At 44.0% G+C, this 26724-nt stretch overlaps 1 protein-coding gene across 1 annotated transcript in view; it reads right to left on the bottom strand.

The window, feature by feature from the left end:
- LOC104295330 (neuronal acetylcholine receptor subunit alpha-7-like) overlaps positions 1-26724 on the bottom strand; it is a 67911-nt gene that overhangs the window by 19058 nt on the left and 22129 nt on the right. The window contains exons 3-8 of the mRNA XM_009895070.1: positions 14346-14390; positions 12640-12749; positions 10440-10519; positions 7754-7921; positions 5511-5705; positions 4182-4268 (exon numbers count right to left, since the gene is read on the bottom strand). Coding sequence (XP_009893372.1) covers positions 4182-4268; positions 5511-5705; positions 7754-7921; positions 10440-10519; positions 12640-12749; positions 14346-14390 — 685 coding nt within the window. The remainder of the gene's footprint in view (positions 1-4181; positions 4269-5510; positions 5706-7753; positions 7922-10439; positions 10520-12639; positions 12750-14345; positions 14391-26724) is intronic.

Below are 26724 nucleotides of genomic sequence, written 5' to 3' on the forward strand. Positions count from 1 at the left end.
CTACTCGACACTGGTGAGGCCACAACTGGAATACTGTGTCCGGTTTTGAGCTCCCCCATTCAAGAGGGACAGGGAACTGCTGGAGAGAGTACAGCGAAGGGCAACTAAGATGATTGAGGGACTGGAGCATCTCCCTTATGAGGAAAGGCTGAGAGAGCTGGGACTCTTTAGCCTGGAGAAGAGAAGACTGAGGGGAGACTTTATTATGGCATACAAGTATCTAAAGGGTGGGTTGAAGGAGGATGGAACCAGACTCTTTTCAGTGGTTCCCAGTGACAGGCCGAGGGGCAATGGGCACAAGCTGGAACATAGGAAGTTCTGTTCAAATACACGGAAAAACTTCTTTATGGTTCGGGTGACAGAGTACTGGAACAGGCTGCCCAGGGAGGTTGTGGAGTCTCCTTTTTTGGAGATTTTCAAGACCCGCCTGGATGCAGTCCTGAGTAATGTGCTCTAGGCAATCCTGCTTTAGCAGGGGAGTTGAGCTAGATGAGCTCTAGAGGTCCCTTCCAACTCTGAAGATTCTGTGAAGTTTTTCAGAGGTAAAGATCATGTAAAACCACACAGATCAGCTTCGGGCACTTACTGGGCTGTTTGGGTGTAGAAGCCAGGTGGGTGAGCAGTCTTTCCCTGACTATTTGGAGCAGAGCAAGGAGTTAGGAGTAAGGCTTTAAACTAAGAATATGTGGAAGGGAGATTACAACCCAAGTGTAAATGGAGGAATTGTGGGTGGGGAAAAAACGGTGCTCTGTGGCCAGAAAAAGAACAACCTCAGGAATGGTAAAAGAAAGTGGAGGAGCTCACCTCCAGAGTGAACAAATGCATGAAGGTTGGGAAATATCAGGAGCAACTGACCACATTTAAATGACCATATTCAGTGTTGCAGCAATGTGGCATGACCTGTCTCACTACCGGAATGCTCTGATGCATAAGCCTTCGTGGGAAAAGACAGTGAAAGACAACATGGGTTGCCCTCTATGGGAAGAAGCCACTTGGATGTGAGGGTCTCTTCTATGGAATGGATGAGAGCTGCTGGAGGGCTTGTGGGTCACTTTCAGTGAAGAGGCCAACAAGAGTGATGCTGTGGTGGAAGTGCATTATAGACTACCCAAACACAGTGGATATTGGGATGGGGGTGAGAGTGGGGTTTCTTCTGAAAGTGACTCAGGTAAGCAACTGTATCACAGATTGTGGTTGTCACAGAGGACTAGGACCTCCCTGATGTCTGCTGAAAAGGCAACAAAATGTAATGCAAGCAGTGAAAACGATTCCTGAAGGATGTCAGTGATAAATTCTTGGTACAAGAACAGGCCAACCAGAGGTGATGTGCAGCTGGCTCTGCTTTTCAGTAACAATGAAGAACTGGTTGGGAATATAGAAGTCTTGGTTGTAATTATTATGAAATAATGGAGTTCGAGACCATGAAGGAAGTGAGGAATGAGAACACGAGAGTATAGACTTTGAACTTCAGGTGAGCGGAATTCTCACTTTTCAGTGAACTAGTAGCTGGGATCTGATTGGAGGAAGCTCTGAAAGACAAAGCAGCACAAGAAAACTGCGAGGGCTTAAAGTATGGCTGCGTCCAAGTGCAAGAAAAGTCTATTATTTTACTTAGAGAAATAAGCAAACACATAAGGAGGTAAGCACGGCTATGCTGAGAACTCATGGTGGAGTATAAAACAGGGAGGAATGTGGGAAGCAGGGACAGGCTGCAAAAGGAAAGTTTTAAAGCATTACCTGGGGATTAGGGTTGGAGTTAGGAATGTTAGCTCAGGAGTTGAGACTGCCAAGGAAGTCAAGGGCAACGGGAAAAATTTCTACCGCTACACAAACAGTAAAAAGATGAACACGGAAAACATGGAATTTCTGCAGAATGGGAGAGGACAATTTAGTCACAGTGGACAGAGAAAAGTCCAAACCAGTGTGTACTTTGCCTCAGTTTTCACTGTGAAAGATTCTGGGTAAACTGGGGATCAAGTCCTTGGGGAACATTTCTGTACACTTGAGGGAGAAGGTAGGAACTTGGAACAGCAAGTCTGCTTTTAAGAAGGATGAATCATGTCTGACTAACATGATTGCCTTCTATAATAAAATGACAGTATTTGCAGGTAAGGGGAGATCTGTAGATGTCCTTTACATCACCTTTAGCAAGGCTTTTCACACAGTCTTCAAATTCCTAAAGACCTTTCCAACCTGAACTATCTTGTTATCCTATGAAACAACAGCTTCCACTGCAAGTGGGTAGTCAAACTTCACAGCATGCAGCTTGAGTGGACCCCAGTGTGTCAAAGTTCAGTTTGCTTTTGAGCTCTAGCAGGGAAACATCAGATACAGTAGCAACGAGATTGTTTTAGACATCCCTCCTTGGGATATCCAAAGCCACTTTACAGGGTACTACAAAGCATCTATGTACGAGGATTAATCTTTTAGTGTTTCACAAAATAAAATTTGTCTAATGAGGAGATGAAAGACACTGACTGTGTTTGACCTACATGACAACTTTGAAAGGTGCATGTCTAATACATTTGATATGCCCTAATTATTTCAGCATTAGGAAAAAAGTTGCAGCAATACATGCTATCAACGAGTCATACTTTATCATCTCCTTGACTTTGTGGTCCAAAAAGAGTGAAAAGAGGTGAGAGGTGCTAATAGTGGAGCCAATAGTCACCTAGAGAAGAGGGACTTGATACAACAGGTTTCCCCAACATCACTGTCCCTCATCCTCTCCTGATACATGATGTTCACAGAGCTATGCTGTGATAAGTAGAAATTAATCTGTTATTACAACATCAGAGTCTGTAAGAATACATAGCTATTTACAGCTTTTCTTGGTACAAATCTTACCTTCCATGATAGGGGAGTGTAACAGTGGAAACTAGTCTGGTTAAAGGTAGCATACTGGGTTTGCACTGCAAGAGCACCCCTTTACTAATTCCAAACAGTTTTTGTTAGGTATTACATAACGCAAAATTACGTCAAGCCTGGTCCAAGATGCCTTGTGTTTCCTCCCTACATACAAAGTTTCTCTTAAAATTCTGTGGAGTCCTAGGTATATGTTCAGAGACATGATTTGTTAGTCTCTTGGGAGCTCCTGCGTGACTCAGTGGCAAGAGTCCTGCTGACTTTCAGTAAGATGTCCTTCCTTCCTCAGTGAGATAATGAGGTTGTCTGAGTAAATGTTCTTTTGTCCTACTCATGATATAACTTGTGTGAGGCTTTAATTACAGTGAGATGCATCTTCCATCAGCACATAGCTACATTGTTGAATGTTTTATTTATTTCTACTGTCATGGAACTTCAGTCATGTTTTGTATGCAAATAATAGACCTTAGCTTGGGAGCTGATAATTAAACAGGGTCTGAGTTTTCCTGCGGTATTCATTCTTCTTTATTTTGTAAACCAGAACAAGTTGATTTTCTCTACCCTGCTATGAGGACAGGGAACAACACTTTCCCCAGTTCACAGCTGAGAGACTGAGGCCCCATAAGATCAAGGTAAAGGGCTGGTCCTATGAAAACAGAGAATGCAACAGTGACTGGCTGGCTCATGTTTCCAAGATGATAACCTGTCCCATAGTTTTCAGCATATGTTAAAAATGCTCAAGTGATACATCTGCATTTTGACTGTAGTCACCTGAGTTGCTCAGGTGGTAGAGAGAAGAGAAGAGAAGGGGGCAGGCAGGGAAGAGATGCACAACAGCAGGGAGGACGGGTGACATGCAAGAATAAAGATGAATTTTCTCCAGCCAGCAGGACTGAGACCTTCAAAAGCTCTCTGTGCACACAGCTTCTGCCAAAGTGCTGTTGAAAGGACTTTATGGGCAGAATCAATGAATCCAGAGCCAGGGCTGAGCACTATTCCAGTATCCCACTTGTGCCCGCGCACTGCTGTTGCTAGCTTTGTGCTTTGCCTGCCCAAGCCTCCAAGACGTATGTTGATTCTTTGTCCCCTCAGTCCTTGCAGTTACCAGCTTATGTGATATTTCCAGAGTTTTTTGTATACTTCATGCTGGATCTTCTCATACATGCAAACCATAAAGCTCAGGCAAAGATTTACTCCTGACATTGCTAAAATGCAAAACTATAGTAACAAAAAAAGAGCCAGTCCTCAAATAGGCTTTGAAAAGCACTCTTGAAAAGCATCCTACCTTGTCCACAGAGCACAGAAAATCAACTTACCTATTAGTGGGACTGAGTCAGAAGTTGCAGGCATGATCTCAGCCACAAGCAGCATGAATACAGTCAGAGAAAGCAGGACAGTGATACCTGCAGGGAGTGAACACAGAGGGGAAAGATGAGGAACATTAACTCTGCAGCTGCTCCTCTGATGTCTTTGCTGTTAAATATATCTTTGTCCTGATGTACAGCTAACCCAAAGGCATGACTTCATGTCTGTCAGTGCAGGTGCTTCCACAAAGTGAAAACATTTTGGGGCAACTTTTCTCAATAAGACAATGTTTGCTTCTCTTAAACTAATGAGGAAATCTTTCCTGCCGAGTGGTAAACTACATTGCTTTTCCATAACATAGCGCAAACAAAGCCCAGATCATTATTAATGGCTAGGAGAGACTTGCACAGTCAAGTTTTTGGCTATTGCATGTTATATAAAACCCTTCAAAGAGCTGCAGCCTGTTTTAAAAGAAGGTTTAAAAGAAGTACTTTGTTTTGTCTACAAAGACTCTTGCTAAACCTAACTGTCCTGGTACTTAGAAATCCAAGGTGATAGCATGAACATTATCTCCTATTTTTGTGTCAACATTGTTCTTTAGCTCAAATAACTCTTTTCCTTTTCTCCCTCCTATGTTTCAGCAACTGAACCTTCCATAGCCTCTGTTTTACTTCCTGTAAGACAGGCTGGTCAGGTCCTTGATTGTTCTACTAACACTGAGTGCACGTCATATGATTTAAAGGTCTCTGCCGTGATTGGAATTGTGCACAATAAAATCTTAATGTTTTGCCTGGGTCAGTCTTGTGCATTTCCACTTCTCCCCTGTCCTCTCTTGGAAGCACCCCTCTTGTCTTTATCAACACGCACAACAGCAAATCTTGTTTAGCCCTCCCTTAGCTGTCGCTGCTTTGCATTCATGGGGAAGTCATGGCTTGGTTGTTCGGGAGCTGAACTTGGAAGGTGAATATTCAATGACCAGCTGCTACTCACAACCCTTCACTCTCTGTGTCTTAGTATGTCCTATCTGAAAACCAGAGTTAATCAGCTGTGAAATGCATTGAGATGTACTAAAGAACAGAACAGAGACGACACAGTACTATTACTGCTGCCTGTGCCAGCGACAAGTTCTGCCTCATCCCAGGCTAAAATCCAAATTATTTTAGAAATGTTTTGCATAGAATGTGTGAGTGCCATACAGAAAGATCTTACCGTAGTTTCTGCAACCAAACAGTGCTCGTATTGCTTCTCCAGGGAAATCTTTATTCACCAAGCACTGTAAGGTATTTATTTTCCATTTTGTAGGAAGTGCTTACAAAAGAAATGAATTATTTAGCACTTACCTAAAGAAATCTTCTCCCCTGAATCAGCTGGTAAAAGGAAAACAAGCAACGCCAAGCCGGATATGAGAACACAGGGAATGAGTAGGTTCAAGCCATAGTAGAGAGTGCGTCGGCGCATAGTGATGGTGTATGTCACATCTGGGTACGGTTCTTTACAACATTCATAGTACATCTCATTCCTCTTTCCTGGGACACCTGTAGAGAGGGAGATCAGAGCATTGGGGAGACGTCAGGATTCCCAGGTGTCCTCTTGGAATGGGCCAAGAACTGATGGCTTATGAGCCAATGTGTAGCACCTCCGTCACACTGTGTATTGAAGAGTGCTTGGATGCATCCTGTGGCAATTGATAAGGGAGAAAAGATACCCCCCAAATCAGTTACCAGGCAAAAGTAATTTTGTAACACTTGTGGCAAATGATGCACACATGGATGAATAGACTAAATGAGACAAAGGACAACAAGCTTCAGTTCAATGTTGTTTGAAAGCTGAAATGCTTCACTACAGGGTTAAATGAGCCAAGGCAACACTTAGTGTTCAGTGTTTCAGCAACATCTGAGGAAACGGTGCAAGATGTCTGCTGTTCCTAGTCTACCTTTTGTGTTTTCTAGGGGTTGTTTCCATGGCTTTGTTTCATTAGAACCTGACTTAGCAAAGAAAGCTCATCTGGGCCAGATCAGAACAGTTCTGAGCATCCCAAACTCACCAAAGAAACATTTGCAAGCACTGGCCAAAGTAAAACTCAGTAAAACATGCATTCTGCCTTCCCAGATCCAGGGAACAGTGAAAAACAGCTGATGTCATATTCATGATGCCATGCAGCATATTTTCTGTGTGACAAGTGCCACTGGTTCTTATTTTGCTGTCATTCTCTTACACGTTTTGCTTTGTTTTGTCAGGAACAACAACAGGATATGGCTTAATTTTCAAAAGGTTACATTTAAAGTACGTTTAAAGTCTGTCATATCTGAAGGTTAAGAAACATAGTTGTCCAAAATAGCTGTACTGCAGATTTGGCTATAGTCTCCATAGACATACATGCTGTGTGGCAAGGACTGCAGCAACACAGGACACATTAGGGTGCTGGAAGAACTCAGCATCTTGTATCTTTTATGACAGCATTGCTCACCTCTTTTGTCTTTCTGTGCACATGACAGAAGATGTGGCAATGTATACATTTTGGCAGGAGCATTGCAAAGTCTCTATAAAGGATATGGCCATGGCTTGCCTGAGGTGCTACTTAATGCTTTTGTTGTATGAGCTAGATAATGGCCTGTTTTGTCCAGCCCTTGTCAGAGTTGAAAGCAGATAAACCACAGGTCAGTCTGTTAACCAGACAGGAAAAGCTATTGAACAGAAACAACCACTATAAAGGAACACTGGAAAGTCAGGAGTGTGCTGAAATGAATGGATTTTAGGAAGACTTCCCTAGGGTGTCCTTCAGTGTCTCATGAAACTGAATACCGATTACGCTTCTTATTGTACTATTTCTCAGAAGCCCTGAATGGTAAAATTACTGCATGCAGTTGGTCAGTGACATTTATTTCCTTGTCTACACATGCAGACTAGAAGATGAAATGTCCCTTCTGCAAGCTGTCCTTAAAGTGGTCTAAGTTCTATCAATTTCCATGGCATTACTTCTGACTTACATCTGCATAAATGAGTTCAAAATGACTCACTAGCAGCTCACTCCAAGTAAGTGGTTCAGAGCATAGATTCCTCTTTTAAAAACACACTTATCTTCCAAAGCACAGAAACAAAGAGAGACATACTGAACTGCAATTATTTGCAGTTATTATGAAGTGGTCAACCCTTTGATGGTTTTCCTTGGTAAGAGAGATTCATCTCTGTAAAAGCTCATTCCAGTTTTGCTGAAATAGTTCTTTTTACACCAATCAATTTTTGCATGACATGTTAGAGCAGATGGGACAGTAGCATTCTGTGGACCTACATGAGACACATCCAAGTTTAGTACTGAAAAACTGCTCAGATGCATCAGGACCAATGGATTTCCTTTATGTAGTTAGTTGCAGGCAATTGCTTCAGAACCGTGTTTTCAGACACAGTTCAATGAATGCAGCTGATACATTGTTTCTGATGTGTGATATTTTATTTTTTATTATTGCTGCCTCTTACATAGAAACTTTTAATATCTGTATTTCATGTCCCCGTGGGATTATTTCTATATATTTTGGGTTTGGCTTTCAAAATTAGATTACAGAAATTTTTAGGCCCTCCTATTTACCCACTAAATCCCATTCTCCATTTGACATGTAGTTGGAAATATCAGCCTCAAGCATCTGCAGGTCAATCAACCAGCCACTGTGAGTCCAGGAGCCAAACTTCAAATCACACTTCTGCACATCAAAGGGGAACCAGCGGACATCAATGTAACATGTGCTCTTCAAAATGCCTGTGGACAGAAATCAGTCAGTATCAAATGTGTGCAGGCTGCAATTCATCTCTACACTCATCTGTCTTACTGATTGTGGGGAAATTTCTTCTCCACAAGTCTGTGTGATGTAGTCCTGGAATGATCAAACAAGTAGTTCAGGTGGAACACTCTTCCATAAGCAGAATAACCTCCTTCCTTGACCACCAGCAAAGATGGTTCTCTCTTTCACTGCATCGTTGAGGTAGTTTGCCCAGGAAACTCTGGCCACACAGGAGCAGCCCAGCCTGTCTCCTAGCACTGGCTAGTCTCAGCAGATCACAGGCAGTGCCTGACCGAAGCACAGAGTACATAGATGTCTATGCACTGTGTCTGGAAGTACTGTGACAAGCTCTTTGAAAAGAGTTCCTTGTCAGGCCCTGCATTAGATCCACAGTCCCTTGTAAAATACATTGTTATGCTAAACCCTGCTCGGTACTGGCCTTTATGTCCTGTATGTTAACCTGGGACTGGAATTTTACTCCGGATCTCTCTAGTCCGCTACCATTATTTCATGTGACTTTTTAAGCAGTTTAGAAGATTAATACTTGTATATTGTTACAAACGATTTTTTTGTTGTTGTTGTTATTCAGCTGAGTGAAGAATAAAAAAAAACCAATGGATGCTCCAGACTTTCTTCTTGGGCACACAGCTGTAGCTGTGGATCTTTACCAGCCGTCTGGCAGCATGGAGGGTGTGCAGAGTGGGGAAGATGATCTGCACAGGCTGCATCACTGGCAAATGGTGACAAAGTAGAGTCCACCCCTGCAAATCCTCAACCCTGTGTGCCTGTGGCTTTACAGACTTCACCTTACCTCACCAGCTCACTGTGTGCTCGCCAGTTCAGAGGCACTGTGTGAAGGACAGACAGCTTCTGCTTCATTGGAAAATTGTCTCCAATGCTGCAGTTAGACTGCCTCTTTGCAGCAATTGTTTCTGTCTGCTCCCTGAAACACCAGCTAATGTGAATCCCAGCTCTATCACCTAACTGAGCAGAGTTTGTTGTTTTGCCGTAAGTTCTTGAGCTGTGCCTTTTGAAGGTAAAAATCACAAACCAGAGATCCTTGATTACTGTCTTTGACTGCTGCTGCAAAGACTGAGGGTGTTGTGGCATAACCATGTGTGCAAGATCACGTCCCTGCACAAACACTGCTGTTCGGGGGTTGCTCAGTTCATTTTATTTGTCCATTTATGGTCTGGAAGGTTTGACTCCCACTGTCATGGCCATTTTTGGCTGTAATAGATGGAGGATTTTTTCCCAGTTTCTCCTGAATCTTGGCTCTGCTCCTTTCCTTGACAGCAGACAGTACTCCCTTTCTTGTCCTTTCTCTTTCCTCCTCTACCTATCTTTTTTCTCTAATGCAGAGCAGCAGTGAGTACAGCCTACTCTAAGAGTCATGGGAAATGAAACATTCATGAGACTTTTCAAACACCATCTTTTCCACTTTTCCATTTTTTCTACTGACTTGATCAATCTAGCTGCTTCTGTGAGCCCTTGTTGCTGTCAGTAGGCTGATTACCAACTTTTTCCTTCTAAAATTTTGCATAGTAGTTTAGCAGCACTTAAATCTCTGTAACAAAGGATTTTCTGTGCTTTACACAACACATTTGCATTATTACTTTTTCTCTCTTTACTCTTTCCTTGGATTCTTAAGTAACAAATTCTTTACCATGAGTTCACACCAGGAGATCTGCCCATATAGACACCCTCTGCAGCACCTCCTTAGGGATGAAAAATGCTCTGCTGTGGTACATTCTAATTTTATTCCTGTATCATGTTGGTCCCTGGAGAGTAACCTTACCCATGGGTCTGTCGCATTCAAACCACAGGGATGATTTAAGGGGGTTCCAGCGGTAGGGATCAACAGACGATCCAGCCATCAAAGAAGACCCACTTGTTCCCTGGTGGGCCCTGTGGAAATGCTTGGGGTCAGTCTGCCAGCAGCTACGACACACAAAGTTTGGGCATTTCTTGTCCACCACAGTGAGCGGCTGAGAGGATAGCCTGTGTAGGTCTTAGCTGTTGGGCCCTACAGTCACTGACAAAGCAATACAGAAGGAAAGAAGGCTGAGACCAGCCTCAAGTTTGTCTTTTCATCTGGAGTTCTAGCCTCAGCTCGACAAGCAGGACTTAACTGCAGAGGGAGTGCTGCTGTCAGGGTCTCCTGTGGTCACACGCCTCTCCACTGTCAAGAAAGATCTAACTGGATTATATATGAACCATGATGTGAGGGTGCACACAACCTTGCTTTAGACAACACCTCAGCTGGGCCTCTGAAAGTTCTAAGCAAACTATTCATGAGATTGATTTGTGAAGTGGAAATACACCTTTAATAATGGACCTAAATTATTTCAGTGGGTCTGCCCCCTAACTACCCAGCTTGCAAAATTTCCGCAGACTGCTTCTAAACACCTTGGTTTGACTCAGAAAGGAAAACTGTTTGTACTTACTCAAAGCTACACATTGACTTAAATCAAACAAATGATCTCGGTGCCCTACCTGGAGGAATATATTGGCAGGATCCAGAATAATTCACAAGCACCTTTGTGTGAAATGTCGCATCAAATCTTTCGTCTGCACTGTAACATAGTATAAACAAAACAAAACAAAGTTTGAGTAAAGGTGTAGTAACTGCCAACATAAATATAATCTTTTTGCTGAATTTAATGCATAGAATGTCTGCATTAGGATGCTAACCCTGGGTGAAAAGTCCACCCTGATGAGTATTTCAGCCTGCACCCAGGCATGCTGGCTGCATGCTGCAATGTCCACAAAGAAGTGACAGGAAGAGCTGTTGGATGTCTCAGAGCAAAAGTAAAAGTGAAAGGAGCAGAAGTGTCACACTGGCTGTATCCAAAGACTTGACAGTCAGGATGATGAGGCTTTTCTGGGGCTGCTGTCAGAATCAGGCAGTTCACTGTGTCAATCAAGTTATTTCTTGTAAGAGTAATGGTGGTCTGAGGCAACAATTTTGCAGTCTTTCAGGATGCATAGGGGCCAAGGGTTTGCTTCAAACAGTGGAGAAAGGCACTGGGGAGAAGTTTTTTTTAGATTTGGGGTTTGTAGGAGGGGATTCATCCACCCTCTAAGAACAGAAAATAGGTGAAAGGGACAAAGAAAAGAGAAATTATTTAGGATTCCAGCAATTCTGAGAAAAATAAAGGAGTAATGACCTGGGCAAGGATAAGAATTTTTCAAGGGATTAGGCCTGGGAAGGTTGCACCAGAGGATTTCTTGGGAAGAGATTAACTACAGTGGGTTCCCCTAGATGATGCCGTAGAGCCTTGCCTGTCATGGCTATGGTCCATGTTGCGTCACTACACCATCTTATACACTCTGTCTTACAACCAGATGTGGATGTCTCACAACAGACCCTCTGTTTCTCCTGTGACCTACTCTTTATTCGTGTCTGAATTCTCAGTCCTCAGTATCGTCCTCAGCACAAAACAAAGAGGATAAAATTGAAAGGCTAAGAGCAGAATGAGTGGTAACTATCAAGATACAAGGCAACAAGGTTTTTATAAATGCAAAGAAACAGAGAAAAGACAAAGGACCAGATAAATCCATTAACTGCTGTGGAAGGAGAGGAAAAAACAGGATGCAGAGTGCTGCAATATCTTGCACCCTCTGTGTTTGACTCTTCACTAACTGTGGCTCCCCATAATTAATTCTCATACAGTGACAGGAGTCCAAGGCAGAATAGTGGAGGAACAGGTTAAAGAAGTGTACATAAGACAGATTCCAGTTGGCAGGGCTGAAGAAATTTATTCTTGAGAACAGAAGGAACTGGCCGAAATACCCTCTGAAGCATTAACAATTATCTGTGAGAGCTCATGGAGAACAGGGAAAGTCTTGGTGAGTTAGGGAAGATCATAAAGAATTCTGATTATTTTTTTTTTAATGTGAAATTATAGTCACATCAGCCTAACTTCAAAGGTAATGCAGTGAAAACTGAACCAAATCAAACTAATTTTCTTACTGACTGAGTAAGAGTCAGTAAGAAAGTCAGTAAAAGCCTTTGCCACATCATGTTCTTGTAAATAAACTACAGTAATATGGACCAGGATATATGCCTCCTTTTTAGAGAGTGAAAAGGAACAGGAACACAGCTAGTAACACCACAAGGCTGAAGTACAACATCTGAGGTTTGTGATATATCCAAAACTAAGGTGTTAGAGCAAAAGCAAAATCCCCTCCTCCTGGAAAACATCTGTCTAGAGCAATCCACTCCAATACTGCAGAAGTGCTAAACAGAGAGCTGGATTCAGCTCTGGAGGATGAAAAACAGATCAGAGTGTGTTCAGAGGGAAAGGTGAATGATGAAGGTAATTATAAAATATGAGTAATGAGGAAAGTGAGAAGAAAATCTGTTTAGTTCAGGTAGGAACACTATGGCTGAGACATGATAATAATTTTCCAAGATAGCCATGGTAATTATAAGGAGAATATGGATTATTTTCTCTCTGTGTTCACTGGGAAAGGTAAAGATGACATCTGCAGAACTACAGAAGGAAGACTTAGATTGGCTATTAGAAAACTCTACTGTCTAGCACTTGTTTGCTTTTATTGTTACTGTTTCCAATATAAGACCTAAATCCCCAGATGGCAAAAGCCCCAGAATATCAGTAAACTGTGGCTGATTGCCAGCATCTAATGCTCAAGTTCTAGGCTCCCACTGGGTGTTGTGCATCTTGCTTACCTGTTATAAAGAAGAATGTCCGGTACCCAAATCTGGTCAGCTGGAAATCGCAAGTTCTGCACTCCTGGGTATTCATATTGATCCCAAGACAAGTAAACGTCAACCCAGTACTGTTGGCAAATACACAAATCAGATTATATGAGCTGGTAAATGTCTTCTAAGTTTCTGGAATATTATGGGAACAGTGGATTTTGCCAGTAACTGTAGCAGTAGTACAATAATCGTTTAATCCTCCGTTTTAAGTATTAAGAAAGGCCAGCATATATACTAAGGAATCCATAGTGTGATGACTGAATACGTTTTAATTTAGTGTCTGACCTCTCCAACTTGTGGCCTGAAGCCAGGCATCCAAAACTTTTTCTGGTGGGATCTCAGAAATACTGGCAGTAGGCATCTCTATGTGGCATGCTGGTTCTGAGCTGAGGTGGTTTTGAATGACTTGGGTATCATTGGTACACCGACCACGGTCTTACAGTCCCTCTTTGCTGGAAATAACTTAATCTGTTACAAAGTTGGGTAGTTCTGTTAATAACTGCCTTGCTATAAGAGGTAGGCAAATGAACTTTAAATTCCAGGGGGTTATTTCTGATCTTCTCTCCTCCACCCAACACAAACAGTTAATGCAAGAAAAGTACAGGCACAGCTTTTGTGCTGAAACTTATGGCTTACACAAAACTCCATGGGAGAGCAGCCAGGGAAACAGTTACCAGTGCTATAACTGAAGAACACCTCTGCAAGAGACAGGACACCCAAAAGGTCTCACCTAACAATCCTGTAGGTTGGTCTGGGTTAGTTTTTGGAGTAGAAAACAAATAATCTCTGCTGCAAATCCCAGCAGGTAGCTGAGGAAGAAACAGCCTGTTCAGTTGCACCCATTAACATAAGATACTGTTTGGCTGCTAAAGTCAAAGCAAAATTAGTTCAAATCATTCAAGTCTCCCACAGGCTTTTCCCTCTACAGCTGCATCTTGACTGAGCACAAGCCATAAAGGAAAACAGTTTACATGTCATAACAAAAGACTATAGCTCTTGCTGTACACGGCCCGCTGCAGACCTGACAGGAAACTCACTCCCCCAAAGCCCTCAGTGAAGATCAGTTTGCTTATTCTTCAGCCTGGGGCTGCCTGTGGTCCCTGGCTACCACACCACCCTACCTGAGTAATCTCCACATGGTGCAGTGTGCCTGCAACACTTTTGTGTTCAGGGGCATGCGCTGGGGATCTTTGTGCACTGCCCTCCACAGGGGCACCCCTGGCTCCCTGTTTCAGAGAGAGGTGGGGGTTTTCCCAGAAGCCATGAGTGCAGCGTGCCCCATTCTTACTGTGTGTCTGGCTCCTTCACAACAAGTCATAATCAGTGGCCTTGGAGAGCACCTTGAGACCCTTGAAGAATCTCTCCTTCATCTATGGTGGGACCCATAGCTTTGGGCTCTTTGTTACTGGATCGCTGCACTCACTGGCCTAGTAACACAGTTGTTTTCACCCTTCAAAGGTCAACAGGTCTGCCCAAAGGATTAAGGTAGTCTCCTGCATTTAGTTTTCAGTGCTAAAAGGAGCTATAGAGAAATTTCAAAGGACTCAAAAAGCCTGCTTGTTTCACATTATAGACAAGTTAAAAGACAGCAATCTTGCTTGTCAGCTAAGAAATCGTATTCAGTAGTTTGCTATTGGAAAGGGTGTTTTTGCTTTTTGACTCAGGTTACTCACCATCTGCAACCAAACATTTGTGATCAACACCTGATTCTTCTCGTCCTTTGAACAAAAGGGGAAGAAAAGGGAAGAGAAAAGAAAAAGAGGTGAGACTTAAAGTACAGTTTGATGACAGTTGGAAGACTTTCTGTTTCTTTCAGAAAACCCAGACTCTTGGGGTAGATAAACTTTATGGAGTAGATTGTGAGCTCAGTGCAAAACCACTGAACTGCATTGTGTGGCCCAAACAATAATTGCTCTTTTCTATCTTTTAAACCTACAGACCTTGTGCATTCAACAACAGAAGCGAAAATAATAGATAATTGGTCTGTTTTACTGGTGACAATCAGACTGCTTACCAAAAGCACAAGTTTTTCCTCCTAGCTATTTGGTCAAAACAAGATGATTTTCAGTACCACACAGAATGCAGTAGTTAGAGAGATTTTACATTGTATTTGCTGCCGCTGCAAAACAATGGTGAAACCATGATGAAGTGCTCTTCCTTTGGCATGCCAGTGTTATGTGGCTTAGCTCAAGATGAAAGGGAAGAAAAGGCTGCCCTTGGGCAAAAAGCTAGAACATGGTAAAAGGACACAAATGCTGTCGAGAGGGAGCTCATGCAGTGCTGCCACAGAATAGGACTCTGTAGGTTTGGACTTATGCAGAGGCCATGGGGAAGCAGCTTTGACTCAACAGAAACAAAGCAGCCCTCACTAAGCTGGTCTCCAAATGCTTTGGTGAGCCACAGAGTGCCCAGCTTGCTGCAGTTAGCCTGCAGATGCAGTACCGCACGGTGCTACTTCCACAGTGGGGATGAAGAAGCAGGGCTGCAGAGCTACTGTGGTGCAGATACCCAGATGCACAACCCTGCCTGGCACAGCTCTAAATACCACCACAGCCATGCCCTGTGTTTCCCAGCAGCTGAGGTTGGGGTACTCATTTGGGCTGGCTTACTGTATGTCCAGCTGTCCCTACACCATGGGGAGGTGTTTCTTCCCCCTCAAAGCATAACCTGTGTTACCTCTCCAGAGTGCACTCTGGCTTTGACTGAGGTGCATCCTGAAGCTTGGTTTTGATGCTGCAGCTGGAGGCAGTGATGACCAATGCAGTCACTCTCCAAGAAAACCACATTCTTCACCAAGAGGCATACCAGCAAGCAACAGTTTTGCTCAGCTCTCTTAGGCATATGGTGGAAGGCACAACTATGGCCTGCCCCTTGTCTGCAGCAAAGTGGAAATACCTTCAACCTGTTTTCTCCTGATCTGCCACCCTATGATGCATTGATTTGACTTCCCTTCCTATAGAAAAGTTGAAATAAATTACAATTTGGACCACTACTCTTCTTTAGTTAGAAGTAAAATTTTTGTTTGGTTGTTTTCTTCCCTTTCTTCCACAGCTGAGAAGAAACACAAAGCTCAGGTAGAGACTAAAGATTAGCTAAATTGCAAGAAAGATAAGGATATCTCTGAAGGACAGAAATTTATTTTAGCATCAGATAAAGTTGCTATGAAACACTGCAGCAAACCCTGTGCTAGAGTGCAGCGATCAAACCTCAGGGTACAATGCAGAAGTGTAGGAATATGGAGGCACCAACAGAATGCCAACACTCATGTCAAGTATTCTGTAACAGCCAGACAGGGAGCTTCACCAACATGCAAGATGATATGTTGTCCTAATAAATGCCTAAGGAGAATATCCGCTGCGTACCCATGGGTCCAGGCTCAGGCTCTCTCCTGATTAAGAGCTGTGCATTTCCTGCATGTGGCAATGCCCCCTGTCAGGGACAACCTTTCATTTGTGGCTCTGGATTTACAAGGAAAGTCCCTTTTACCTGACATAGTATGTTTATACTTGTCAGACTGCAAAAGACAACATTAGGGCTGACTTCTGTATTTCACAAAACAGTCTGTTGCTCTTACCAGCTCCCCATCACACCTCTGTGAGCTCCTTGTTCAAAGTCAGATGCTAACGACCTTGGTAATGAGCTATGAATCCAAGCAATTCATTAGCCCGGTATTTCAGGTAGTGTTGAATTTGTTATCTTGGCTACGCTTTGCCCCCTTTTCACAAATCTGCCATGCTCACCATGTTTGTCCTGCTTCTCAGATTTATTTTGCAGTCAAAGGAAAGCTTGTCTATTTGAGTTCTCATGGGTTTATCTACACTCTGCATGGTCTTCCTCATCTCACTTTTTGATAACAGCAGTCAGCAAAAGCACAAAGTGTAACCAGGGCTTTAGGCTGTTTACATCTCTCTTATCCTGGGGGCGGGGGGGGAATGTCACTTCAGGATGTTTTCATGGCCATTTAGAGTCTAGGCTCAGCCTTTGCTTTCAGGCTGCTGAACTTCCAAGTGGTGTTCGGCTTTATGGCCAGCAAAACATGGAAAATGTTATTTCTGTATTCAGCACTGATCAACAGATGCAGCCTGATGGGTCCTTCTTATCGCAGGATGGAACAGAAAGTTTTCCGAACAAGGAAGCTCTTTGCCAGAAGTTCCTGATTTGCAGGAGCACCAAAGCTCACTTGACACTGCGCAGGCATTTCTACAGGTGTAGGTCCCTTGCTAACTCCTTTCTAGAGAAGGACACAGAGGAGGCTGGGCAGGGGAAGAGTGCCTGCTGGGGCTGCCCAGGAGGTGAGGGCTGTGGCAGTTGAGTCTGACTCCAACCCCTGTATAGAGGAAGAGGCTTTTAAGGGCAGAGGTGTTTATGGAACTTTCCATATTTGCAGGCATAGCAGTTCACTGAGCCATGTAGCTTTGCATCCTATAAGGAAATAGTTTGGCCTTTGGAGTGGACTGGTTGCCTTGCCTTTCCAGAGCTGTGGAGGAATCACAGCTTCTGCTGTCTTCATCATGACCTGTGGACTGTGTTCACGTCTGAGATACCTGGGCACAGGTGGGACCACATTTTTTTGTTACAAAGATAGTCACAGACAACCATGAGAGTGTGTGCCTTACTGTGTCCCAAGAGGTCACCGGCCGGTGCTGTTTTGCCCAAGTAATACCTAATTCTTGAGCTTGGCAAGTGCTGGAGGTGGTTCCTTCACTGTGCATCATTGGTTTGTGCAGAGGGATTTAAGATTGGTTAAGATGACACTTTTCCTCCCATGAGAAAATTTGAATAATCCATCACACTCCTTTTCCTGTGTAAGGTTTCTGTCTCACTGGGTGCTGTCAGCCTTGGGGATGGCCTTCCCTCCATGTTTGGTGGGCTCTCAGTTCCTGGCTCTCCCTGCTGCAAAGCAACCCTGCTAAGATCCCAGGTGAGGCTGCAGATCACTAGCCCCCAGAAATGCTTTTCCAGCACTCCCCTGGCAGGTCCCCTGGGTTGCAAATAATCAGCTCAGACAAATCTGTTTGCTTCTGGTATTCAAAAATGATAGAAAAGCTAATGCTGTGGCCACCAGATAGTGCAACAGTTGTCCTCTAAATCCTTCCTGTCTTTATCTGGGTCACTTTCTCTGCTTTCTTTCTCCAGCCTGACCCCAGTTAATCCTCTTCCCTGGATATCTGCTTATTCCTACAGCCACCTTTGAACTGTGGAGAGTGACAGCATTAGTCTGGTTTGCTCCAGTGCATATGCTGCGACATGTGAATGTTTTGGGCTGGTTTTCTTTTCCCTGCTCTCAATCAAAAGCTTACAATGTATGTAGGCCTGCATGACATTTGCGCCACCGACTATGAATAGATTCTCTCTTGCCAGGCCAACATCTAGGTAAAATGTAACTGCCCTCAGCCACATAATTACCTGGGTCATAGCACTTTGGCATAGTTTAGGATAAAAATACCAAAGCCCTTCCTGGTTTAGTAGTCACATCATATTACCACGTGTCATCTCTGTAGCAAGACACTTGTTAACAGGTGACTGACAGGTAACAATCGCCCTGCCCTCTCACAGAGCCACAGAACTGGGAGTTGAATCAGCCGTTGATTTATTGCAAAACACTGATCAGAAAAGTCCCAAATTGAACAGCTAACTCTCAGAGGTCACCAAAAGCCATTGTGGCTACTTTTGTTAATTTCTTTCTTTTTTTTTCACACTGTTTATGTGCCTGAATATGAGGATGGATATCGTCAAGATAAATGTATACATTGACATGGAGACTTGGAAAGTTTTGTTAGCAGAGGCATTGACCTCCACATGGGATTTTGGTCAAGAGTATCAAAAGGAATTGATGAGACTTTCGAATGCTTGTATGATCAGTCTAGGACTGCAGCAGGCATTGTTTCTGTTGCTGAAATGCAGATGGGTACATCTGCTCACAACTTTCAGCTGATTAACTAAAACTGAGCTTAAATGCATTGTATGGTTGAAGTCCCACAGAACCAGACAGTTTAAGGAAAACATGGGTTGCCCTCGCAACATTCAGTAAGCATCACTAGACAGTGTATTTCAGAGGTCTCATTAAAAAGTTGGAATAAATGTTGCCATGGTAACACCAACTTTGAAGAGATACCTGATGTTTAAGTATTTAGTCTCAATGCCTTTAACAAAGTACCCCCAGGAGGAAGACAGAAATCAGAATGCATGGCCCAGAGTCAAGGTGAAATGTTGGGGAGAAATACAAAAATACACTGGAATAACAAATGTTGAAGAAACATCCACAGACGCCCGCTGAGAATTTCTTTGCCAATCAGCATGAAGAAGCAGCCAGGCCAGAGTCGTCAAGCCAAAGATGATATAGTTAAGAGCCGAACCACCACACTCTCCTGTGCTTTTCTTATTTTGTTACTTGGGCCTTTTCTCCTATGTATTGTTAGAGATGATGATAAGTGTTTTTCACCTGAGGTTTAGCCACGTTGCCACTGGCTTCTCATTGAAGTCATGCCTTTCTTGATCTCTCTGCTGCCTTGGAGATGCATGTGTCCCTTCACTGTGGGCAAGCAGCCCAATCTGCCTTTGGTCTTTGCACTGGGAAGCAGCATGAAGCTGCCTGGTCCCACTGCTTCTAACAACCCACACTGTTCTTCTGTGGGTTGTTGGGGGAGTATCACTGCACCCCTATCTGATGCTTACAGCAGCCATGTGCACACTTACTTTCATAGTAATAGCTTTACATGTTGGAGGGTTTGGCCACTGTGAGACCACACTCCTCCCCTTGCAGATCCCTGAAGCCAGGAGCAAACACTTGTGGTGAGAGTGGAGAGATTAAGAGAACCCTGTACTGGGAGAGGCACAGCATTCCAACAGGGCTGTGTGAGAACAGCCTGCAAACACAGGGATGCCAGCCATGTTCCTCAGAAAACATAATGTGTGGCCAACAAAGCCTGTGAAATGTGTTCCTTGTGAAGGCCTGGGCTCGCCATGCATCAGAGGCCAAGCAGTTGCTTTGGTATGGATGTTAAATGTAAAGACCTGGATTCAAAAGCTACTGCAGGAACTACTAAACCTGAGTGGTCCCCCAAAGGTGAGAGCAGGAGGAAGGAACAAGGGAAGAAATGACAGTTTTTGCTGCCAGCCAGGGCATCAGAGGAAGCAACCCTCCCACTCACGCATACAATTGCTGACTGAGAGTCTGCCAAGCCTACAGATTTGTGCCTTACCTGCCTTTTTTTCCCGTATTTTCCAATTTACGCTGCCACTGTGGTGAAAAAAAGGCAGATTTGTTTTGTACCTGTGACAGTCCTGAACATGTGAGGTGACATTCAACTACAGCCTGGGGCTGTGGGTACCTGCCTTAGGAAACTAATTTATTTTTTCCAAGATGCAGCTTCTCAGCAGTGCCTGAAGGTTAGGACTGCTAACAAGTGTGTCACATTATAGACTGGTTTTGAGACTGTTTCACCACAAGTCCTTCAACAAAGACCTGCAAATTCCAAGTACTCCCTGTCCCCACACTGCTACGGGGTTCTGGGGAGAGTGAAGCCACCAGCTTTGTCCCAGTATTTAACAGATACTTATGGAAACCCCAGTAGCTGTGTCAGAGGCTTCACATGGCTTTCCAGCACAGCACTGCTCTCTGTCTGCTTGGATGAACTGACGTACGTGCTTGGATCCTGGGGGAAAGAATGTTATGTCACCATCCAAAAGCAGTCAGTCCTCCATTAAAATCCCAAGTCATCTACACGTAGCATGTAGTTGGTTTGTATTTTCTCCAGGGTGAATACTTCATCCTGAAATAGCCCTCCATGTGTTTTGTGCAAAGTCGGCAGGTGTTTCAATAAGCAGGACTAGACATGAATCATTATTCCAAGCTATTTATTATTCATTGCTTTTTTTCAGCATTTGAAGTCACAGGGAAAGCATTGGGAGAAGGGTAGAGCAAGGTCCCAAATAGGCCAAACCTGAGACACACTCAGGTTATCTGCAAGGCTGCCTTTGCATTTTCTTCCTGTATTTACACACAGAATTCACAGAATTCACAGAATTCACAGAATTGTTAGGGTTGGAAGGGACCTCTGGAGATCATCTAGTCCAACCCTCCTGCCAGAGCAGGGTCACCTACAGCACATTACACAGGACAGTGTCCAGGTGGGTTTTGAATGTCTCCAGAGTGGGAGACTCCACCACCTCTCTGGGCAGCCTGTTCCAGTGCTCCACTACCCTCAAAGTAAAGAAGTTCCTTCTCATGTTAAGATGGAACAGACACACATACTCACCCGACCCCCGCAGACAGACCTGCACGAGCTGTTCTCAACAGCGCTTTGTCCTCTCTGCACACCCCTTGTATTTCACCCCCAGGCTTTTTCAGGCAGAGCGAGAACCTGACATTTCCTTCCTCCTGCTATTGCCAGCACAGGACCGGCCACGCGGCGTGCCAAGCTCTAACTTCAGCTTGTTTGCCTCCTTCACAGAAAGCCCGGCTTGCGAGGATTCGAGTGGCCAAAACGGGCAGCTCCAACGCTTATCTTCACAGCAAGCGCAACGGCCTCCTGAACGAAGCCCTCGAGCTGACGGTAAGTGTAGAGACAACATCTCCTTCCACAGAGTTTGAGAAGCTCTCTATTCCCGCTCCTCTCCCCGGGCTCCCTCCCCTTCTCTCTCCATTGCCACCTAATTGCTCATTATCCGCCGTGGCAGCCGCGCACACGGCATGGCATTATGCTATAATTCTTCTGGCGTGTCAGCCACTCCTCCCAGTTACACACCGCTATGAAAGTACAGCAAAGTAAGAAGACATAGGCCTGCCTGTTGCAAAACTCAAGTGAGCTCATAAAGCCTGTGACTCAGGTGGAAAATGGGGAGAATGATTTTTACTGTGAAGCTGATGTCACTGTCTCTCAGGAATTACACTTGGAGAACACAGTGCTAAAATATTAACCTTCCAAACACTGAGAAACTAAGAAATAGTACATTCAAGGTCACACCAACAGCTTTGCTTTAACTGCTTTATTGCAACTGGTGGCTTTAGAAAGACAACCATTTGTGCAGTGCCCCTGCCACATGCCAGCTTCCACTGGGAACAGCAAGGCACGGCCAGGAGAAATCTGTGATTTCTAGGGACTCTGCTGTGTTTCCTGGAAGAGGTGGAAAACATTTTCCATTTTAAGCAGCTCAGTGCTTCTGGAAAGGATGACTTTCCCTACCACTCTGTTAAGTTCCTGAGTGATAAACAGGAAAATTGCACTTTAAATAAATTTTGTCTCTGTGTACCTTGGGCACCTGATGTAAAAGTACTAAAGTCTCTCAAAAATCCCTCATGGCTTAAATTAGTTACCCAAGATCAAGGAATATCCATGGCTTCAAGATCTAAATTCCCACATCTTCAGTCTTTTCACAGGCAGGCAGAAGATTGGTTAGTTATTGGGAAATGCTCAAGCTGGATGACCACAACTGAAAGGACCCCAGAAGGAAATCAGTGCCTAATTTCATTGTGCTCGCAAACTTACATATCACGTGTTTGATTGGTTTAGTGGGACTTACATTTTGATAATGCCTGGTACTTAGAAGGCAGCCAAAATAATAATTCATGGTTCAATTAACCCTGACTTTCCCACTTTTCAAGCTCCTTCTATGCTAATGAAGAGGCCAATTTATTTAATTTTTTCTTCCCAGATTTCAAAACTGGTTACACTAACTGAGCTTTATGACCAGGAGAGAGAGTTTGGGATTTAACTTTAATGAATCTGTTGGTCTAGCAAGCTTTCTGTAATTTTTCTGCCTGGAATTTTAATGACTACTATTCATGATCACTAATTACTGATTTTCAGCTTTTATAATGATGTCCAGTCTGTCTTCCTTCTCATTTACACCGTTTTGCATCAGTCTCTCTGCTCTGGTCTCACTGAATTTGGTCTTACAAGATGAGACTGAAATTTCTGGTGGAGAAAAAACCTTTCTGGAAAGATATGTGGTTTGGTAGAGTAGGTCTATACAAGGAGAAACACAGTAAACATAGCTCTCAAAGGCTATGTAGGAAGCCCACAAATAAATGCGAAGTTGCTACTAGAATAGGAAAAAGAAAGATGCCTTAATCTAGAAGGGTTGAAAGAGCCAGTTTCTCTCTCTAGCATTTATCAATGCTTTGTAATTAAATAAAATTCAGAATACCTGCTCATAATTCTGTCCTTATTATTTCTCCCTCTTTCATATACACTGTGTTTTAGTCTTGAGTGGCCACGCTTACATTGTTGAAGTTATCTATCCAAAAAAAGATTTGTAGGGGATGTACTATGAGGATTATGGTTTAATCTAGTGAACACTAATACTCTACTGGGAATAACATGTGAGCACGTGCTTATGTGTTACTGGCATATTTACACTTGTTTCCTTGAATCACTTGCCTGTTGATCTGGGTTTGCTACATAACACACAGCACAGATATTCAGACATGTGATGCTGCTGGGATGAAGGGTGGGAGGGGATGCCCTAGCTGCTGTAAAGTCAATTTAGGAAGGGAGAGGTGAATTAAAGCTAGAAATTTAACCCTTGAACTTTATGGCCATTAACTTCACCTGCAGAATCAGCCTCAGAAAGCCTCTGTCCTAGAGGACAGGATGGTTAGGAGGCTGATGGCCTCGCTTGCCCCTGTGCCAGCACCCAAAGACAGCATGGCTGGCTGCCACCCTCCTCAGCCCCACTGCCAGGACCACTACCGTCACTGGCCACCTTGCAGCCCTGCAGCACTTCTAGACTGCAGCCACAGTTCTCAAAGCTGGAAAAAATGCCTGTGCTACATTAATGCTTGGTGGAGTGAATAAGCACATCTTCAGATGACAAAGCAGAGTTTAACAAGGCCCTTCTCTATCTTGCAGCTTATGAAACAAAAGCACTTAAAAGCATGGAAAACTGCTAAAGGCATTCAGATCTGACAGAGATTATGTGAAGAAACTGATGCAACGAGGGCTGTGTCAGACAGAAGGTACCACAGGCTGGGCATTGCCTCTGTCCTGACTTCTCACCCTCACCTGATGGCACAGAGTCTACTGACAGGCAGCCTCTAGCTTTGGCAATTCTCACTCAAATGGAGAACTCTCTAGCAAAGAGCTTGTTGCACACCAGCTCTTGGATACTGAGTTTAAGCGTTCTGCTAATTGAGAAGCAGATCACCTAGGAACTGAGCAGGCTGATGAGGGCATCTCTGATGTGAAGACATGCCTGCATTTAAAAGTTGTTCTCTCACCAAACACTTCCTTAAAAAAAAAAAACAAACCAAACAAACAACCCAAAACAAACAAAAAAAAAAACCACATCAATCCCCTTAGGGCTGCAGTCTCTGATTTGGTGGAAACTAGTCCAAGCTAAAGCTTGACCTCAACAGTTTAATTCCTGGTAAAGAAGATAAAAGCTGCTGTGCTGCTAAGCTAGTATGCTGCTTATAGTGGTAATGACTGTATCTGAGCACTCAAGGAAAGCATGTGCAGATCTTTTCCCTTGGTTTCCCTGCACAGCAAGGCACACACACAGTTTGCAGGAGAAAACCTGAATCTTTGTTCTTTGTTGCCCAGCTAAACTCTTCTCTTGTCTTGCTGCTTTCCAAACATGTCAAGAGCTTTGACACACTTCAGCAACAAAAGCTGTAGTTTAAGTGAGCAAGCACATGATCAGGTTTGGGATAATCCCTAGGATATACAATCATTTTACACATTGTTCAATCAAATCAAAATAGTCCATACTAAATTTTCCAGATACAGGATTTTTGGAGGGTTTGCAGCCCACAATACAGTAAAATGATGCATTTTTCAGCTTCTAGAAATGCAAAATGACTCATGGGTGGTTAGGGGTTTTTTCGGTATTTTTGTGGCTTCCTAATGGGCACTCACAGTCCCTTTTTCTTCTCATTATACCTTCTGAAACCGGATGAAATTTCCACAAGAGCACTTGAGCAACCATGAGGCACTACATACTCGGACAACCTGTCAGCTGATGGGGTAGTTTTCTGGGTCAGTGGCAGCTGGAAGAGTGAACATGGAGGAGAAAGTACTGTGGGACTTTGCAGGGAGCCAAACAGCCAGACCCTTGGGGTCACTCTGCAGAAGACAACATTGTCAGGGACAGCATAGTGGCTAGGCCCTCCGTCTTGAACAAGGATAATGAGTGTGCTTAGCAGTGTACAACCTCTGGAAGGAAACAGCTCTGCAGTTTCTGGAAACCTCAGAGGTGTGTTTGCTTTTGGAGAGGGATTTTGAGGCATTATCTTTGCCTATTTGTCATTTATCTGCTTGTCATGCCTCTTTTCTTAATTGCTTTAGCCTGGAGTGATGGCTGGGCTCTTAAACAAAATAAGAGGAGAATTCTTGTTCCAGGTACTCTTGGCTGTGATCTATACTTGTTTGGGCTGGCAGGGCCTGACAGTGTTGGAGAGATCACCAGCCAAATGACCAGGGAATGCCTGACTTCTGCCAGGGAAGGGTGGTGGGCAGGCTCCAACCAAGACTGACCCTCAGAAAGTGCACGCACATGAGACAGCTCAGCATGAAGTTATCCTTACACATAGAGGACAAGGCACACTGAACGGAGCCCTGCTGCTAAACAGGCATTATAACTGCCCTATTTCTGCTCATTTTTTCTTGGATTTAAGAGGCTTGTCTTGGCTGTATTTTTGAATTAATATAATTTTGGAAAAAGTCCTAACCCTACAAGAAGTCCTTCATTTGCATTTGTCTACCACAACTGTGACAAGCACAGCTGTCTCTGAATATGATGGCTGTCTTTCAGCGCTAAAAGCCACAGAGATCCTGTGTAGGCAAATACCTGCTGGTAGGAGCAGAAAACCTAATCGAGCTGAGATTTTAAGTCAAGTGACTTGTCACTAGTATTAGGCAAACCAAAGGCAGCCCAGAGCTGTCTTTCCTCTCTATGTAGCAAAGTGAATCTAGATTGTCATCAATGCTGTTCTCAGCAATCTGGCTGCAGGAGATGAAATTAAATTTCATTACATTATAATACAGTATATGTTGGAAACAGACTTACAGAGGCATGTTATGGAACCTGTCCCAGGTAGAAGTGCATTAGATGTGATGCCAGGCTTAGCAAGGGTGAGGAGTGAGTTTTTGTATCAGTAGCAGACCCCTTCTTCCTTCTGTGTAACGATAAAGCAGGAGACTTGCTTTTGTCTACTTTAGATTCTTTCCTCCCACAAGGAAACCAGTCCAGGATCCACTGCCTCACATTTGTTGCAGTGACCACTTGCAAAGCATCCTAGTGAGTGCAAATGTGACACCCATCCACAAGAAGGGCCAGGAGGAGAATCCAGGGAACTACAGGCCAGTCAGTCTGACCTTGGTGCCTGGGAAGGTCAGGGAATTGATCATCCTCAGTGCCATTACATGGCACATGCAGGAGAACAGGGTGATCAGGCCCAGTCAGCATGGGTTTGTGAAAGGCAGGTCATGCCTGACAAACCTGATCTCCTTCTATGATAAGGTGACCTACTTATTGGATGAGGGAAAAGCTGTGGATGTTATCTACCTGGATTTTTGCAAGGCTTTTGACACCTTTTTGCACAGCATACTCCTGGAGAAACTGGCTGCTCATGGCCTGGACAGGTGTACACTTCACTGGAAAAACTGGCTGGATGGCCGTGCCCAGAGAGTGGTGGTAAATGGAGTTAAATCCAGTTGGTGTCCGGTCACAAGTGGTGTCCCCCAGGGCTTGGTGCTGGGGCCAGTTCTCTTTAATTCCTTTATCAATGATCTGGATGAGGGGATTGAATGCAACCTCAGTAAGTTCGCAGATGACACTAAGCTAGGAGGGTGTGTTGATCTGCTTGAGGGTAGGATGGCTCTGCAGAGGGATCTGGACAGGATGGACCAATGGGCCAAGGCCAATGGTATGAGGTTCAACAAGGCCAAGTGCCGGGTCCTGCACTTGGGTCACAACAGCCCCATGCAGCGCTACAGGCTTGGGGAAGAGTGGCTCGAAAGCTGCCCGGCAGAAAAGGACCTGGGGGTGTTGGTGGACAGTTGGCTGAATATGAGCCAGCAGTGTGCCCAGGTGGCCAAGAAGGCCAAC

The sequence above is a fragment of the Charadrius vociferus genome, unplaced genomic scaffold (assembly GCF_000708025.1).
Source record: "Charadrius vociferus isolate BGI_N301 unplaced genomic scaffold, ASM70802v2 scaffold271, whole genome shotgun sequence".
NCBI lineage: Eukaryota > Metazoa > Chordata > Aves > Charadriiformes > Charadriidae > Charadrius > Charadrius vociferus.